Consider the following 15,187-nt stretch of genomic DNA (forward strand, 5'->3'; position numbering starts at 1 on the left):
CTTTGAGAACCATGAATGGGACATTTTGAACTGGATCCTGAAATGAATGAATAGCCATTGGAGTTGTTTGACAGCAGGGGTGATGTGACCATGAATCTTTGTAGATGGGAGAAGGCAAGCAGCAGTCTCCTGGATATTCTGGAGTTAGGAGAATACGGATCTTGAGAAGCCATAGAGATGAGAGTTAAAATAGTTGAGACGAGAAGTGGTGAAGGCTTCCACAGGGTGGAGTCAAGGCAGTCAAGTGCAGAGGTGGTAATGGACACATGTACAACGGGAGGAGATACAAAGAACAGAGAACAAGGCCAAGGGTAATGACAAGTTTACAGACAGTGGAGGTGAATGGCATTTCTGAGTCTGGAAGTGGGGATAGGAGAGCTGGAACTATGCTTGAGTTGTTCATGTTCTTCAAGAGAGCCTCTCTTTTCTTTAAAGCCCTTAACTGAAGGAAGTAGATTTGCAGGGCCTGATTTTTCCATTGCCTCACCCCTTGTGTTGTCATTTATAACTGTGCAGAGTGGCTGAAAACCCCTACCACAACAAAGTCGGAGCATTTTACACTCACTCTGTCTAAGGGGTCCGTGAAAGACTTAGACTGAAAACAGAATTCAATTATATATGTAGACGATATATTTCCAAAGGGGCCTGCACCTCCATTTGAAATTTCCAAAGACATCTTCACCTCCATCTGAAATTTTTTAGGGGTTCGCAAATGAAAAAGGGTTGAGAACCACTGCCTTAGTCCACACAAGCTTGGGTGTCAATTTTAGTTCATACTAGCATTCTGCACACTAACTGGCTCGTATGAACCCTACTGACATGCACTAAAAGTTCCGCAGTGCATGTTAATATAGTCCCATTTCAAACAGTAATATGCTACCCAGAACAAGGGAACTTTTAATGTGTGCCAGCAGGGTCCACACAGGCCAGGTAGTGTGCAACATGCTAGTGCACATTAAAATTCACATCCCAGCTAGTGTGGACTAAGGCACCATGTAGACAAGCCCTGAGTGACTACATGAGGCACAAGGCAGGGGAGTTTCAGGCTTGCTTGCTTGCTTATTTTAGTCTATGAGCCTGGGCTTATTACCTAAGGTTTGCAAGACTTTTTGGTCTCTCCAACATAGAATTAACTAAGCTTCCTGTCTGAATTCTGCTCCTGCAATGTAAGTGCTTTTTAGTGATTTCAGACTTGATGAATAAAAAATTACAATAACCCATTAAAGGGAGGACAAAATGTTTTGCCTCAGCCATTCTCGCTCCTTCATGCACTTAATATATTGATATATGGCATATGCTGTAATCTGGGTTTCTTTTAATTCTGTTTTCTTTTGCCAGGAAAGAGCAAGAGGTTGATTCCAAAGATGCTATTATACTGCATCAATTTTCAAGACCTAACAATGGTGTTCCCAGTTTATCTCCTTTTTGTTTGAAAATGGAAACTTATTTAAGGATGGCTGATTTACCCTACCAGGTAAACTTGAGTGCACTGTTTCCCTTTACATTATGGTTAAGTATAGTAACACACAATACTAAATATGCAGGGGAAATATCTATCCTATCCAAGAGAAGTGTATAAGTACACATATAGGTAGCTACAGGGCCGGCTTCAGGCACCAGCCCACCAAGCTTGTGCTTGGGGCGGCACCTGGAGGGGGGCAGCGCGGCACTCCGGCCGCCGGGGAGAGCGGGGCCACGGCCGGGCTCGCCGCCCTCCCCCCGGCGCCCTGCCCCCCCCCCCCCCCGCGGCCCTCCCCCCCCGCCCCCCGGGGGGAGTGCGGAGCCCCGGCCGGGGCTTGCCGCCCTCTCGCCGCCCTACCCCCTGCACCTCCCCCCCAGATACACACTTATCACTATAGTGAAGTTTTGGTCTGTGATCTTCAAGGTAGACCTAACATAAGTTGGTTGGTCTAAACATTCAAGCACTATTCCAGATTTCATTGCTTGATGGCAATTGAAAATTTAATTTGGGGGGAAATGAACTTTTGGAGTGGTTCAGGGTTCATATAATGCTACATAATGGACTGGGTTTGCTCTAAAATTCAATGTTGTTTAGTTTTATGTAACCTACCAGATCTGCTATGTTAATAGATCAAATTTAAGCTGTTGCAGTTTTTTTTCTTTCCTTTGAGGGTGTCTCTTCTATGCTCTCCTAATAGAATAGACACACATCCCTCATTTGGCCTTCCATTGCAGACACTGCCCTCCTCGCTGAGGAGGACAGGATTGCTTGCAGAGCCCATGAATGCCCTTTCTTAATAGTGGATGGGTTGCTGTTGAGGCACTGTCTTTCTCCATGGACTGAATCCCAAAGTAAACCAGGGATTGAGAGACAGGAGACTGGGAGATGTATTCTGACTCTCCACTAGTCAAGATCTAGCCACCAGGCCACTGGATAAGCTCACACTCCATTGTTACAGTTTTAACTGAGCTGTTTTACATTTTATAATTGTCAACTCACTGAGGCAGAGAACATACCTTTTTCTGCATGTGTAATGCACTGTGTAAATTTAAGATGGACTATATGAATGCTTAATATGATAAAAATACATGATGGTACAATGTGGTATAAATGTTTGTTTTATTGGCAGACGTTTTGGGGTGACTACATTATTCACAAGTAGTGGAGCCATGAGTAAGTTGTGTGGTCATCTCATATGGGTTCCAGTAACACTTTTATATCACACTGTTATGAAAATTAGTTTGTTTTTGACATGTAGCTGGCAGGAATTTTTTTTAGAAATGTTATTTAGAGTATTTTTACTTATTGTTGTTGGTATACACCCCCAACAAAACTCTGCTGCTTTACTGCTACGAATAGAATAGTGAACATGTACGGGCAGCTGAGGTAAAGAAAAATGATAACTGATATACCTTAGAACCCTTTAAGAGTATCTAAAATAGTTTTTTTAAAAGTCACGTCTGGTTTTAATGTCCATTATCTTGTGATTTTCCAGCACTAAAACCAAGCACAGTATTGTACTGGAAAGGAGGAAATTCCTGGCCTCCCAAGGATATATGCCTCCCAGGTCCAGCTGGCACAGCTCACAAGATAGTGAACTTTAAACATATCAGCACAGGTGCAGCATGGGCAAAAGCCCCTCTGACACCTCCGACCAATTTGAGCCTGAATTGTAATTTGGGGATGAAATTGCTGTTTGCAGGGACAAACATATTTTTGGCGGGTTGTCTTTTCTTTGCAATTGATTGTTTAAGCAGGTTTGGAATGATTAAAATAGCTCTAGTGAAGGTGGAGTAGTGGGCAGAAGGCAGGTGAGGCTGACAAAATTGCAATATAAAAGCAGCTTATCCCATGGTTCTGCAATTTTTAAAGGAATGTTACTTACCATGTATATGATACACACACGCACACCCCCTGGTTATCCTATTCCAAGAATGCGTGTATTGGGGCCCTCTATGCCATAGGAGGTATGTCTAGCTGGCATCAGTGATCCTGGCTGCAGTGTGTGATGGATGCTGATAATGGCCAGTGATGGGGGCACTACCAAATGGGCTGGTTCAGAGTGGGCAGACCTGCCTTCCACACAGCTGGTGTGTAGATCCCAATAGCTGTTGTGCCCTGGCACTGAATCCTGACCCATGGGGAGTGCATCATGTGTGTACTGAGCACAGGCATTTTTGCAACTGCCCATCGTCAGGGGACAGCCACACACATGCTACTCTAAGAATCTTCCTTTTTGGCAAGAGGCTGTGCTGTGCTGCCCTCTGCCCAGGGTCTGCCAGTGTTGTCTCCAACACATGCACTTTAAAGCACCCTCAACCAGCTTTATTTTGCACTGTACTTACTCTGGATTTTTACATGTAGTTGGAAGGAAGCATGTGGCACAGTCCTCTTTTCTCTGGCCATACGGAGATTTTGCATGATCATATCTACTTTCCTACCACCACTTGGCACGTCAAGTGTGTGTAAGGTTGTGCTAGTCTCAGCCCTGCACAGGAGCATTGTCTACACAGCAATTCAACATCCGCTGCTGGCCCATGTCATAGAATCATAGAATATTAGCGTTGGAAGAGATCTCAGGAAGTCATCTAGTCCAACCCCCTGCTCAAAGCAGGACCAATCCCCAACTAACTCATCCCAGCCAGGGTTTTGTCAAGCCGGGCCTTAAAAACCTCTAAGGAAAGAGATTCCACCACCTCCCTAGGTAACCCATTCCAGTGCTTCACCACCCTCCTAGTGAAATAGTGTTTCCTAATATCCAACCTAGACCTCCCCCAGTGCAACTTGAGACCATTACTCCTTGTTCTGTCATCTGCTACCACTGAGAACAGTCTATATCCATCTTCTTTGGAACCCCCTTTCAGGTAGTTGAAAGCAGCTATCAAATCCCCCCTCATTCTTCTCTTCTGCAGACTAAATAATCCCGGTTCCCTCAGCCTCTCCTCATAAGTCATGTGCTCCAGCCCCCTAATAATTTTTGTTGCCCTCCGCTGGACTCTTTCCAATTTTTCCACATCCTTCTTGTAGTGTGGGGCCCAAAACTGGACACAGTACTCCAGATGAGGCCTCACCAACGCTGAATAGAGGGGAATGATCATGTCCCTCGATCTGCTGGCAATGCTCCTACTTATACAGCCCAAAATGCTGTTAGCCTTCTTGGCAACAAGGGCACACTGTTGACTCATATCCAGCTTCTTGTCCACTGTAACCCCTAGGTCCTTTTCTGCAGAACTCGGTCCCTAGTCTGCAGCAGTGCATGAGATTCTTCCATCCTAAGTGCAGGACTCTGCACTTGTCCTGGTTGAACCTCATCAGATTTCTATCCTATCCCTACCCTCCAGTGTGTCTACCACTCCTCCCAGTTTAGTGTCATCTGCAAACTTGCTGAGGGTGTAATCCATCCATGCCATCCTCCAGATCATTAATGAAGATATTGAACAAAACCAGCCCCAGGACCAACCCTTGGGGCACTCCACTTGATACCACTTGATACCGGCTGCCAACTAGACATGGAGCCATTGATCACTACCCGGTGAGCCCAATGATCTAGCCAGCTTTCTATCCACCTTACAGTCCATTCATCCAGCCCATACTTCTTTAACTTACTGGCAAGAATACTGTGGGGAACCATATCAAAAGCTTTGCTAAAGTCAAGGAATAACACCTCCACTGCTTTCCCCTCATCCACAGCTGACTTAGGATCATGGGGCTGTCAAACTGCATTGTAGACATTTGGGCTTGGGCTGGAGCCCAAGCTCTGGGACCATCCCCCCTTGCAGGTCCCAGAGCTTGAGCTCCAGCCTGAGCCCAAACCTCTACACCACAATCTTACATTCCTGCCGCCTGAGCCCTGCAAGCCCAAGTCAGCAGACCTGGGCCAGCTGTGGGTGTTTAATTGCTGTGTAAACATACCCTAAATCTCCCCTGTGCATTGTGTATCTGGGCCTGCTGGAATAGATGTTACTGTAGGGGCTGCAGGTTACTTGGAAACCTAGTTGAAGTCTTAATAAACTTTTAAAAAGTTTAATCAGGAGGGGAAATTTTCTACCATGACCCCCAAATTGCTTAATGTTCAGTCCCTGGGGTTGAAGTTTATGGGGCTGCATGGGGTTTAAAGGCAGAATTTATCCCAGCTAAACTCTTGACAGGAAGGGACAAAGACAGACCTTTCAGCTAACATAGTCTTTGCTGCTGGCCCTGGAGGAACCTACCTTCCTTGTGTTTCACAAGATGCTGATTGGGGCAGCTTCCTTATAAATGTAGTGGCAGGGAGCTGTCCAACAATCTCACTGGCTGAGACAATGGAAATCTGACTGCCGGCATACGAACTTCTAAGGGGTTTGAGGATTTAGGTTTAGAGATTTTTGGTCTCCCTCTGCTCCTCCTCCCCAAATCTAATCGTTTATTTACAAGGAAAGAAAGATTCTAGCCCCACAGGTTTTAGAGGCCTCCTTTCCCAGTGTAAATTAAAGCACTGTACTTTGTTGGGTCCCATAAACATTGTAAAACCAGCAGTGCTGGAGGGACCGAGTTAGACCATGGTTGTCTCCTGACATGGTCTGTTATAGTTACAGGGAAAATGTGCCTTAGATGCCTTCTAGTACCTCTTGAGTGTACCCAGTGGGTGACAGGCCTGGCTCCCTGCACCTCACTCTGGGTGGAATCATGTAGTCCAACCACTCTTAGATGGGATCTATGGGGTGTAGCCCCCTTTTCCCCACTGTGCCAATCCAACAGGCCCAACTGCATTGGCACATGCCAGCCTTTTCTTTCTGGGAACCGTGACCAGCAAGTTGATTAAAGTGACTCAGAATCAGCATCTTCAAAACAAAGCTGTATTTATTCCTTCCCCCAAAGGTAGAAAGCATGTAGAGCGAAGGGTACAAACAATAAAAGGCCTGTATGCCTCGTTCTTACTTACGTCTTAATCTTTTCTTGCCAACTTTTGTTGCCAACTTTTCTGGCCAACTTGCCAAATGTCCCTCAATCCAGCTAATCCCCATCTCTGGCTGGGAGAAACAGATTGCTCACAGCAGTCTCTCTCTCTCCCTTTCCTTGCCAGCTCTCACTGACACTTCCTGGGCAGTGTCTGGCCACTCACTGAACCCCAGCCCTTTTCTAGGCCCACGGTCCTCTAATATTTGGTATCCTCCTTCTGATCCTAGATTTAGCCTTGGAAAGAATAAACTATTCTCAGGCTGTGCTCAGCTTTTTCCATTGTTTCCTCTAGGTCTCCTATCTGTTTCATTGTTTTACCTTTCCTTCTTGGTTCTTCTAACAACCCTTTTTTATCTAACTCCATAGCCAAGTACCCTTCATAGACAAACGCAGAGAGGCGTGTACCATGTTCATAAAAATAATACAGCTATCTCCCAGTTTGTCTTATGGTTAAAGTACCATTTTTTTCTTGCAGTGCTGATGGGACCTAACCATGTGTTAGCTGTCGCTGAATCATGCTAACACCATGGCTGCTCTGCAAGAGGGAACCTTCTTTTAAGCATGACTGGGGATAATAGGAGTTTTGCTGTTGACTTCAGTGGGAACAGAGTGAGGCCAACACTGAGTGCTTTTGAAGATCTAGTTTTATCTCCTCAGCTGGCACTGTACCTTTGAGCTGCAGAAGCAACTCTACTGTCTGAAGCAGCAAGGATTCTCTTTTTACCATCCTACTAGGAGTCTGGTGCTACCCACAGATGCACCTTAGCACCTCAGGATATGTCTACGCTTTGAGCTGGGGTGTAATTCTTAGCTCGAGAAGACACACCCGCGCTAGCTCTGATCAAACTAGAGTGCTAAAAATAGAGTGTATCTGCAGCAGCATGAACATTATTAAATGTAGCCATCTAACGAGGATCTCCTGCTGAATCTCCATTGCCACACAGTGTGCTATGTGTTTGTCTATCTTCCACCTTAGTGGAGTTCTGGAAGTTAAATTTTTGAGGCCTAAACAGGTTGACATTGTATTGCCAACCCCAAACCTTCAAAAATCATGAGTCACACACCCAAAATAATTGGCTTAAAATCATAACATTTTAAAAAATAATAAATTTGAGTTTTTTTATTTGGCTTCTCATTTTGAGCCTTTAGGGTTCACATTTTTGAGCTTTTCGCCATGAAGGATATCTTTAAACGGAAGCTGAGATTTTTATGTAATAACATAAAAAAGGAGCTGGGTCTTTAAGAAGAACACCAAGTATCATGAGACTTGCTGTAAAATCACAAGAATAGTTAACATTGTTGAGTGTCCTTTTAAATAAAGGAAATAAAAGAACAAGAATACAGTAAGTAGCTCATACCTGTGCTTTTAGGAATAAGCAGACTTGTAATTAAAGAGAATTATGGTCTAATGATCTAATTACATGACTGGAAGCCAGGAATTCCTGTTTTACTCCTGACTCATTCCCTGCTTGATCTCTCTGCTTCAGCTTCCCCATCTGTAAAATGGGGATAAATACTTAGGTGCAGAGACCTGCTAACTTTAATGGGACTCCACACAGGTGATGGGCTCTTGTGGATCTGATTGCAGGGACCTTGGCTGCAGATGAGTGAGGTCGCAGACCAGGAAATGCCAGGATTATAGGCAAAGACATACTTTCCCTCTCCAATGAGGGAGTGACATATCATTCCATCGCTTGGGCCTGGCTGCTCGTTAAAGGCCTGAAAGAAGGCAGGAGTACATGCCATTGGGGTTTCCTCATCTGAGCTTAAAGTTGAGTCTAGGTCCTTCCTGTTCCCACTTTCCTTCCTGCATCCACTTTCGGTGTGGATTAGTGGGTGCGCAGATTAGCCACATTTGCCTTTCAGGGCTACTGAGATATTTCATTAGTTAGGTATCAGAGGGGTAGCCGTGTTAGTCTGTATCCACAAAAACGAGGAGTCTGGTGGCACCTTAAAGACTAACAGATTTATTTGGGCATAAGCTTTTGTGGGTAAAAAACCCAAGAAGTGCTTTTCAGATGAAGAATGCTACTGTGAATAAGTACCAAATATTATTGTTATTTTGTCTATGATGCAAAATTGTCCAGAATATTGGGCCTGACCCTGTGGAGTTCTGAGTGCTTCTATCCCCACTGGCCTTTAATTAAATAATTAACATTAAATCACACCATAGAAGGCATCAAAGGCACATAACACCTTTCAGGACTGGTCCCATTGCTTTGCATTAAAAAACCAAACAAAAGAAAAACAATGATGGGTACATTCTTTTGGCTAGGAATTACTTATGCTGGAAATAGGTTTTTGCATTTCCATTTAGAGTAAGGTTGTCGCTCTAGTTTGATAGTTACTTTATGGAGGATATTGATTTTATGCTTTGGGTATTGGCACCTTTTAAAGAAAACTTTATACTGATCAAACAGAAGCTGAAGGGTGTTTTTTGTGTGTGTTTGTTTTTTTGTTTTTGTTTACTTGCTTCTTTTCTTAGAACTATTTTGATGGAAAACTTTCCCCTCAAGGGAAAATGCCCTGGATTGAATACAATCGCAAAAAAGTATCTGGCACTGAGTTCATTATTGACTTTTTGGAAGAGAAACTCGGAGTGAATTTAAATAAAAACCTTGGTCCACATGAAAGAGCTGTTTCCAGAGCAGTGACAAAAATGGTGGAGGAGCACTTCTATTGGTAAGCTTGCATGGTAAAGCTAGTTCTGTTCTGATCTTATCAAACCTGCCGCTGCACATTTTATCTGGAAATGAATGCTTGCTTTGTCTTTCAAATAACTCAGAACCGAGCTGTCAGTTCCACAATTCTTTTCACTCTTGGAGTATTGGTGTCTCTTTCTGTTCTTACTTGTGCCAGTGTGAATCAGGAGTAAACACCACTGGGGGGTGTAAAGCCATTGCAAATGAAGTTCAGAATCAGGCCCTTTGCCCATCTGCAAGTTTATAAAGAGGAGCAACAACAGGCTCCTTCACATATACTACTAATGCATATGCAGTCCTTTCACATATACTACTTCAGTGGCACATGAGAAATAACTGCAGGATTGGGCTGATTAATAATAGGCTAAATTTGAGACTGTTTAATACATTTGTGATTGCCAAAAGGGAGAGAAAAAAATCCAGCTTTTGGGATTAATAGGTGACAGGAATGCAATATTTTGAATTAATTGAAAACTATATATATATTTGCACAGTCCTCTTCATTTAATAGAATGTTGTTGTTATTCTTCCACTATCAGTAATGGGATGCAGTATTGTTGACTGAGGAAAGTAAGGTCTAACGTTCAACTCGAAGGATTTCTCTCTTTGTCTGTCTGGTGGTAGAGTGACCTGAAGTCATTTAAAAGCCCATAAACCATAATATGGGATAGAACCTCACTAAATCTCCTGTTGTTAATGGTTACGCTCACACTCACAAAAATGAGAGTCTGCCCACTCACCAGCAAAGATTTGGGACTAGACACAGCAACCCTGACAAATGTAGGATGCTGCTTGTGACATCAGTGAGGCTACTGGTTGAGTAAGGCCCTTAAAAGCAAAGTGAGGGTTCCTATTATGACTTCATTGCATTAAAAATATGTATGACAGAACACCGATTCACATTTTGGGGAGCCTTGTCATAAATAATTACAATTAAACTACGCTTGTCAAATAAATGAGCAAAGTACATTTTGTGATGTCTTATTCTTGCTTATTTTTTTTTTAAATATGGGCCCCATCCTGCCTGGGGCTGAGTGCCTCCTGCTGAGGTGTTCCACTCCTACTGGGCCAGCTGCTGAGAGGAGCTGCTGAGCACCTGGAACTCCAGGTGTCTTCAGTGGGCGTTGCACATGCTTGATGCTTCTCAAGATCTGAACTATTGACTTCAATGGCAGTTGAAGGCACTTGGGCCAAGGTTCACCAACGTACGTAGGTGTTGTGACACTGAGCGTCACAATGCTGAACTTTTAGATGCTTAGAAAATCACAGGAACACACTGTGAATCACAAAGCCCGAGTTAGGTGCCTAGACTCCAAGACACTGAACGGGGAGAGAGAGGCACCTTACACTGTGATTCCCAAAATCTAGCAGGCTAGGCAGGGCGCCGACGAGAGGGCCCCACTCCTCTCATTGAGATAGGTGCTTAAGTCTAGGTTGTAGGGACGTGTGTATCTCTACTAGCAATTCACATCTGGGAACCCTATTTGCAGTTAAGCGCCTACAGCATTTCCACAAGAAACTAGGGGAAGGAGGAGGACCTCTCTTACAACTTTTAGCTCAGTGGCTAGGGTACTCACCTTGGATGTGGGAGACCCCTGGTTCAAGTCCCACCTTCACCTGATGAGAGAGATTTGAACAGAGATCTGCCACCTGCCTTCTAGGCTGAGGTCAGATTTAAATTGGGCTTCAAAAATGGTCTCAGTCAGTTGATATGTCCCCTGCTAGAATAGTCAATGTCAATCCAGATTAGATTAAACAAAAATTACCTTAAAGTTATGGTACAGTCAGAAACTAGGAATTTATATGTTAGCTTCTTTACACAGTCTGTTCTCTGGGGGTCTTGCAAAGGTTCCTAATTAAGGGAAAGGAAAGGAATATTACTCATGGCATTCAGAAATTTTAGCTATGAATTACCAACATAGCTGTCATGGTTCCTGCTGGGTCTACAGGAGAAGTCTTTTGTCTCTTTGAAATGGAATCTGTCTCCTTGCTGCTTTCTAAGGGATAATCTAGATTAGGAAGAGAGGTTGAGATTAGGTTGGGGTTGGTTAATACGTTAGGAATGTGCTTGTTTACCCAGAACGATCTCAACTATTTGCCTAAACTAGACAAAATCTAAGGATCAGATCCTCACCTGGTGCAAGCTATCATAGTTCCATCGAAGAACCTTGAGCATCAGTGATGTACACCAGCTGAGGATCTGTCCCTAATGGTCTCCTACTTTCTTCATGCTAAGGAGCCACCCTCTTACTTCACCTTTGTGAACACCTATCTCTTGCTTTGCATAAGTTCTCAATTAGTTTCCAACAGTAAGGGGGCAATGCAAGCTAGCCACTTCTGGTGACTCTCTCTACCTGCTCCCATTCCTAACTTATGCATTGAGACTAAAGTAATTACCTATGTCTTTGTTTCAGATATGCTAGTTCCTGGGACCATTCCTATTCAAAGGACATTAATGAAATAATAATCCAAAGATTTGTACAGGAGTGCCTATCTGAGGCACTAGTAAGTTTCAAAAATACACAGATCACACACCTACTTAACGCCAGTGTATAACAGCCTAGACCCATGCAACCAAATAAACAACCAGCTGATGACACTACTCACCCCTCTCCCGATGCCTGAGAAAATAGATCATCTTACAGTGTTTCCTAAAGGTCCGGAGTTCAGAGAGGCCTTTTATAAAGATACTCATGCCTGGGGTGTGGGGGAGGAACTGGCCTTGAGCTACAGTGGTATGATTGCTCCCAGTACTCTCCTTAATGACTCTTTTCTGGATCTTCAGGACATCCACTGTTGATCCCTGGTAGTTCTTATGATTGGCCCAACAGGCCTATTAGGAGTCAATGAAATAGTCAGCTTGAGTGACAGTGTGAGCTGAGGCCCATTGTGTGCAACAGATGTGTTTGCTAACATGAAGTGTGAATTAGTGCTCAGCTTTAAGCAAGTTTCACCATTCTAATATTACAGATATAAAATGAATAGGTATTGGTAGTAAGTACAGATAAATCAGTTTATCAAGCTGTGTAACAATAACATACTTTGATAAGACCCTGGGTAGGGCCAATTTTCAGTTGCCTTAACCCAGCCTCTAAATTTGTTGGCACACACATTTCTGCGTGCTCAAATCATGGCTTTGTGTGAACAGATCAGGTAGTTGGCTATTTAGTTACCTCCTTTGCCGGCCCAAATTTGAGTTTTGGGGCACCTGATCCCCCAAAGCATCCATACAAAGTGTCACAAGTCTGAGGCTGTTCATGAAAATTAGGCCTTTAATGGATCATCTGGGTCCACCCCTATTGTACTTTCACCTGATTAATATCCATATCGGCAATCTTTATATTGTGTTTGTCCTTTCCTGAACCAACCAGTTCTCAGTACTGCTCCACAATCAGTAAGTGAGACTCAGGGAAATATTTAGTTCCAGTGAGAGTTTAATGGACAGGTGTTGGGTGTTGAAGTTGTGATGGAAATCTATGAGGGAGTTTAAGTCATTTATCCAGAGGATGAAAATATCATTGATGTATCTCAGGTATATCATTGGTGCATTTGTCCCAAAATTCTTCTCCAGGTGGCCCATGAAGAGGTTGGCGTATTGGGGAGCCACTCTAGTACCTCTGGTTTTTCCCATCGTTTGGACAAAGTGTTTGTTGCTGAATGTAAAATTGTTATGGGTGAGGATGAAATGGATGAGTTTAGCAATGTGTTTGGGGTGGATATCTGAGGGTTGTCATTTGTTTTGTAAATATTCGAGGCAGGCAGCTATGCCATCATTGTGAGGGATATTGGTGTATAGGGAGGTGACATCTATGGTGGCAAAGAGGGTGTGCTGAGGGAGGTTGTTAATGTTGTGGAGTTTGTGGAGGAAGTCGGTTGTGTCCTGGAGGAAGCTGTCCCTTTGTGTGGTGAGGCGGTTGAGGATGGTTTCTATGAGTCCCAATATTCCTTCAGTAAGAGTGCTGTGGCCAGATAGGTCTGCCTGGGTTCCTTGTTTTTGTATCTTGGGAAGCATGTAGAAGGTCCCTGGTTTGGGTTCATGGGGGATGAGTTTGTAGAGTTTCTCTTGAATTTGTTTGGGAAAGGATTTGATGATATCCTTAAATTCCTGGGTAAATTGTGTTGTAGAGGTCTTCTTTAAGTTCCTTATAATAGGTAGTGTCAGAGAGTTGTCAGTTGGCCTTGTTAACGTAGTCATCACGGTTGAGGACTATGATGGCACCCCCTTTGTCTGATGGTTTGATCATTATTGTGGTTAGATTTTAGGGACTCTGGACAGACGACTTAAACTCCCTCATATATTTACACCACAACTTCAGCAACCACCACCCATCCATTAAACTCTCTTGCGAACACTCCCACACAAGCATCAACTTCCTGGATACCACAATCAGCTTCAGCAATGGAATCTTATAAACAACTATATATAAGAAACCTATGGATTATCACATCTGCCTTCATAGATCCAGTGACCACCTCAAACACACCAAGAAATCCTATTATCTACAGTCAGACACTCAGGTACCACAGAATATGCTCTGAGGAGAAAGTCTGGGATATACAGTTTAACACACACAAAACTGCCTTCACCAAACAAGGACACTCCACCAGAGAAGTAGATCACATTATGGAACAGGCCACCCAAACACCCTGAGGGAACCTGCTTCAATACAGCAATAAGACTCCCTTCGACCACACACCCCTAGTTGTCACCTACCACCCCAAACTGGAGCCCATAGGGGGTATCATCCAACAACTACAAACCATACTCAATGGGAATCCCACCCTGAAATAAATCTTTCTTGAATCCCCTCTTCTGGTCTTCAAACAACCCCCCAATCTTCCCAGCTCATAATCCGAAGCAAGCTCCACACAGACCAAAACACACCAACTCAAAGTGGCACCAGATCCTGCCAGAACACCAGATGCAAAATCTGCAGACATATCTCCCCTACTACAGTGATCAACACGCCCCCACAACACATCTTTCAAGATCCATGGATCCTACACATGCCTATCACAACATGTGGTGTACCTCATCCAGTGCACTGAATGCCCCAATAACAACTATGTGGGTGAAACCAGACAATCACTATGTTCTCGAATGAACTCGTACAGGAAAATGGTAAAAGACAAAAACATCATATCATCTATTGGTGAATGCTTTTCACAGAGTGATCACTCTATATCTGACTTCTCAGTCCTCATCCTGAAAGGAAACTTGCAGAACACTCTCAAAAGACAATCCTGGGAGCTTAAATTCATATCTTTGCTAGATGCTAAAAAATCCCAGTCTCAATATGGCCCATTTCAACAATCTATAACCCATTAACCTCCCTTTTTGTCCTATGACTACAGGGTATTAATGGGTCACCTGGGATGGTCCCTTAGAATATGTACTAATTACTGATGCTAAACTATCTGTTTGATCTTGTATTTAGCTGTGACACTCTTAGTACCTTTCCCAGACCTGGCTCAGATGCTTGTCTCTCTTGCCAACAGAAGTTGGCCCAATACAAGATATTACCTCACCCACCTTGTTTTTTTAAAACTGACTTACCTAAATCAATTTCAAATTAAAAAACTTGCCGTGCCTTTAGTACACCAGCTCTCAGAATACTTAAATATAAATATTAATTCACTGAATTAATTTTAATTTGATTAATTGAAAGTGTCTCTGGGTGCTCAGTTCTGAGAGTATTGTATAACTTGGGCTTTTATTACAACTTGCTTGGCTATTAAGCCAAATATCCTCCTTTTACTCTTAGCAAGAAATATCCTTGGTGACTTTTTACTACATGTTAATAGAGTCATTAAAGTGAAGAATTTGTGAGCTGTTTCCTAAAGAGATTAGAAATGGACCCTAGTGAGAAAGTAGGTGTAGTGTCAGGGGAATATTGAACTCTGCTTCTGTCTGGGTTGCAGAAATTTGTGATGATATGAAAGAAAATGTATAGGAGTCCCCAAAAGGATTTTGCTCATTCTCTCTCTTGTATTAGTTAATCAGTATGTACAATGAGGAAATCCCACAGGCTTAGAACTATGTACAATGATAAACTGAAGTCATGTTCAGAACAGGAAAAACTGG

At 43.3% G+C, this 15,187-nt stretch overlaps 1 protein-coding gene across 1 annotated transcript in view; it reads left to right on the plus strand.

Moving 5' to 3' along the window:
* Window positions 1-15,187, plus strand: part of FAXC (failed axon connections homolog, metaxin like GST domain containing) — a 36,622-nt gene that overhangs the window by 2,794 nt on the left and 18,641 nt on the right. The window contains exons 2-3 of the mRNA XM_026652911.1: window positions 1,339-1,474; window positions 8,886-9,082. Coding sequence (XP_026508696.1) covers window positions 1,339-1,474; window positions 8,886-9,082 — 333 coding nt within the window. The remainder of the gene's footprint in view (window positions 1-1,338; window positions 1,475-8,885; window positions 9,083-15,187) is intronic.

The sequence above is a fragment of the Terrapene carolina genome, unplaced genomic scaffold, assembly GCF_002925995.2.
Source record: "Terrapene carolina triunguis isolate 2854851 unplaced genomic scaffold, T_m_triunguis-2.0 Scaffold42, whole genome shotgun sequence".
In the NCBI taxonomy this organism is placed as follows: Eukaryota; Metazoa; Chordata; order Testudines; family Emydidae; genus Terrapene; species Terrapene triunguis.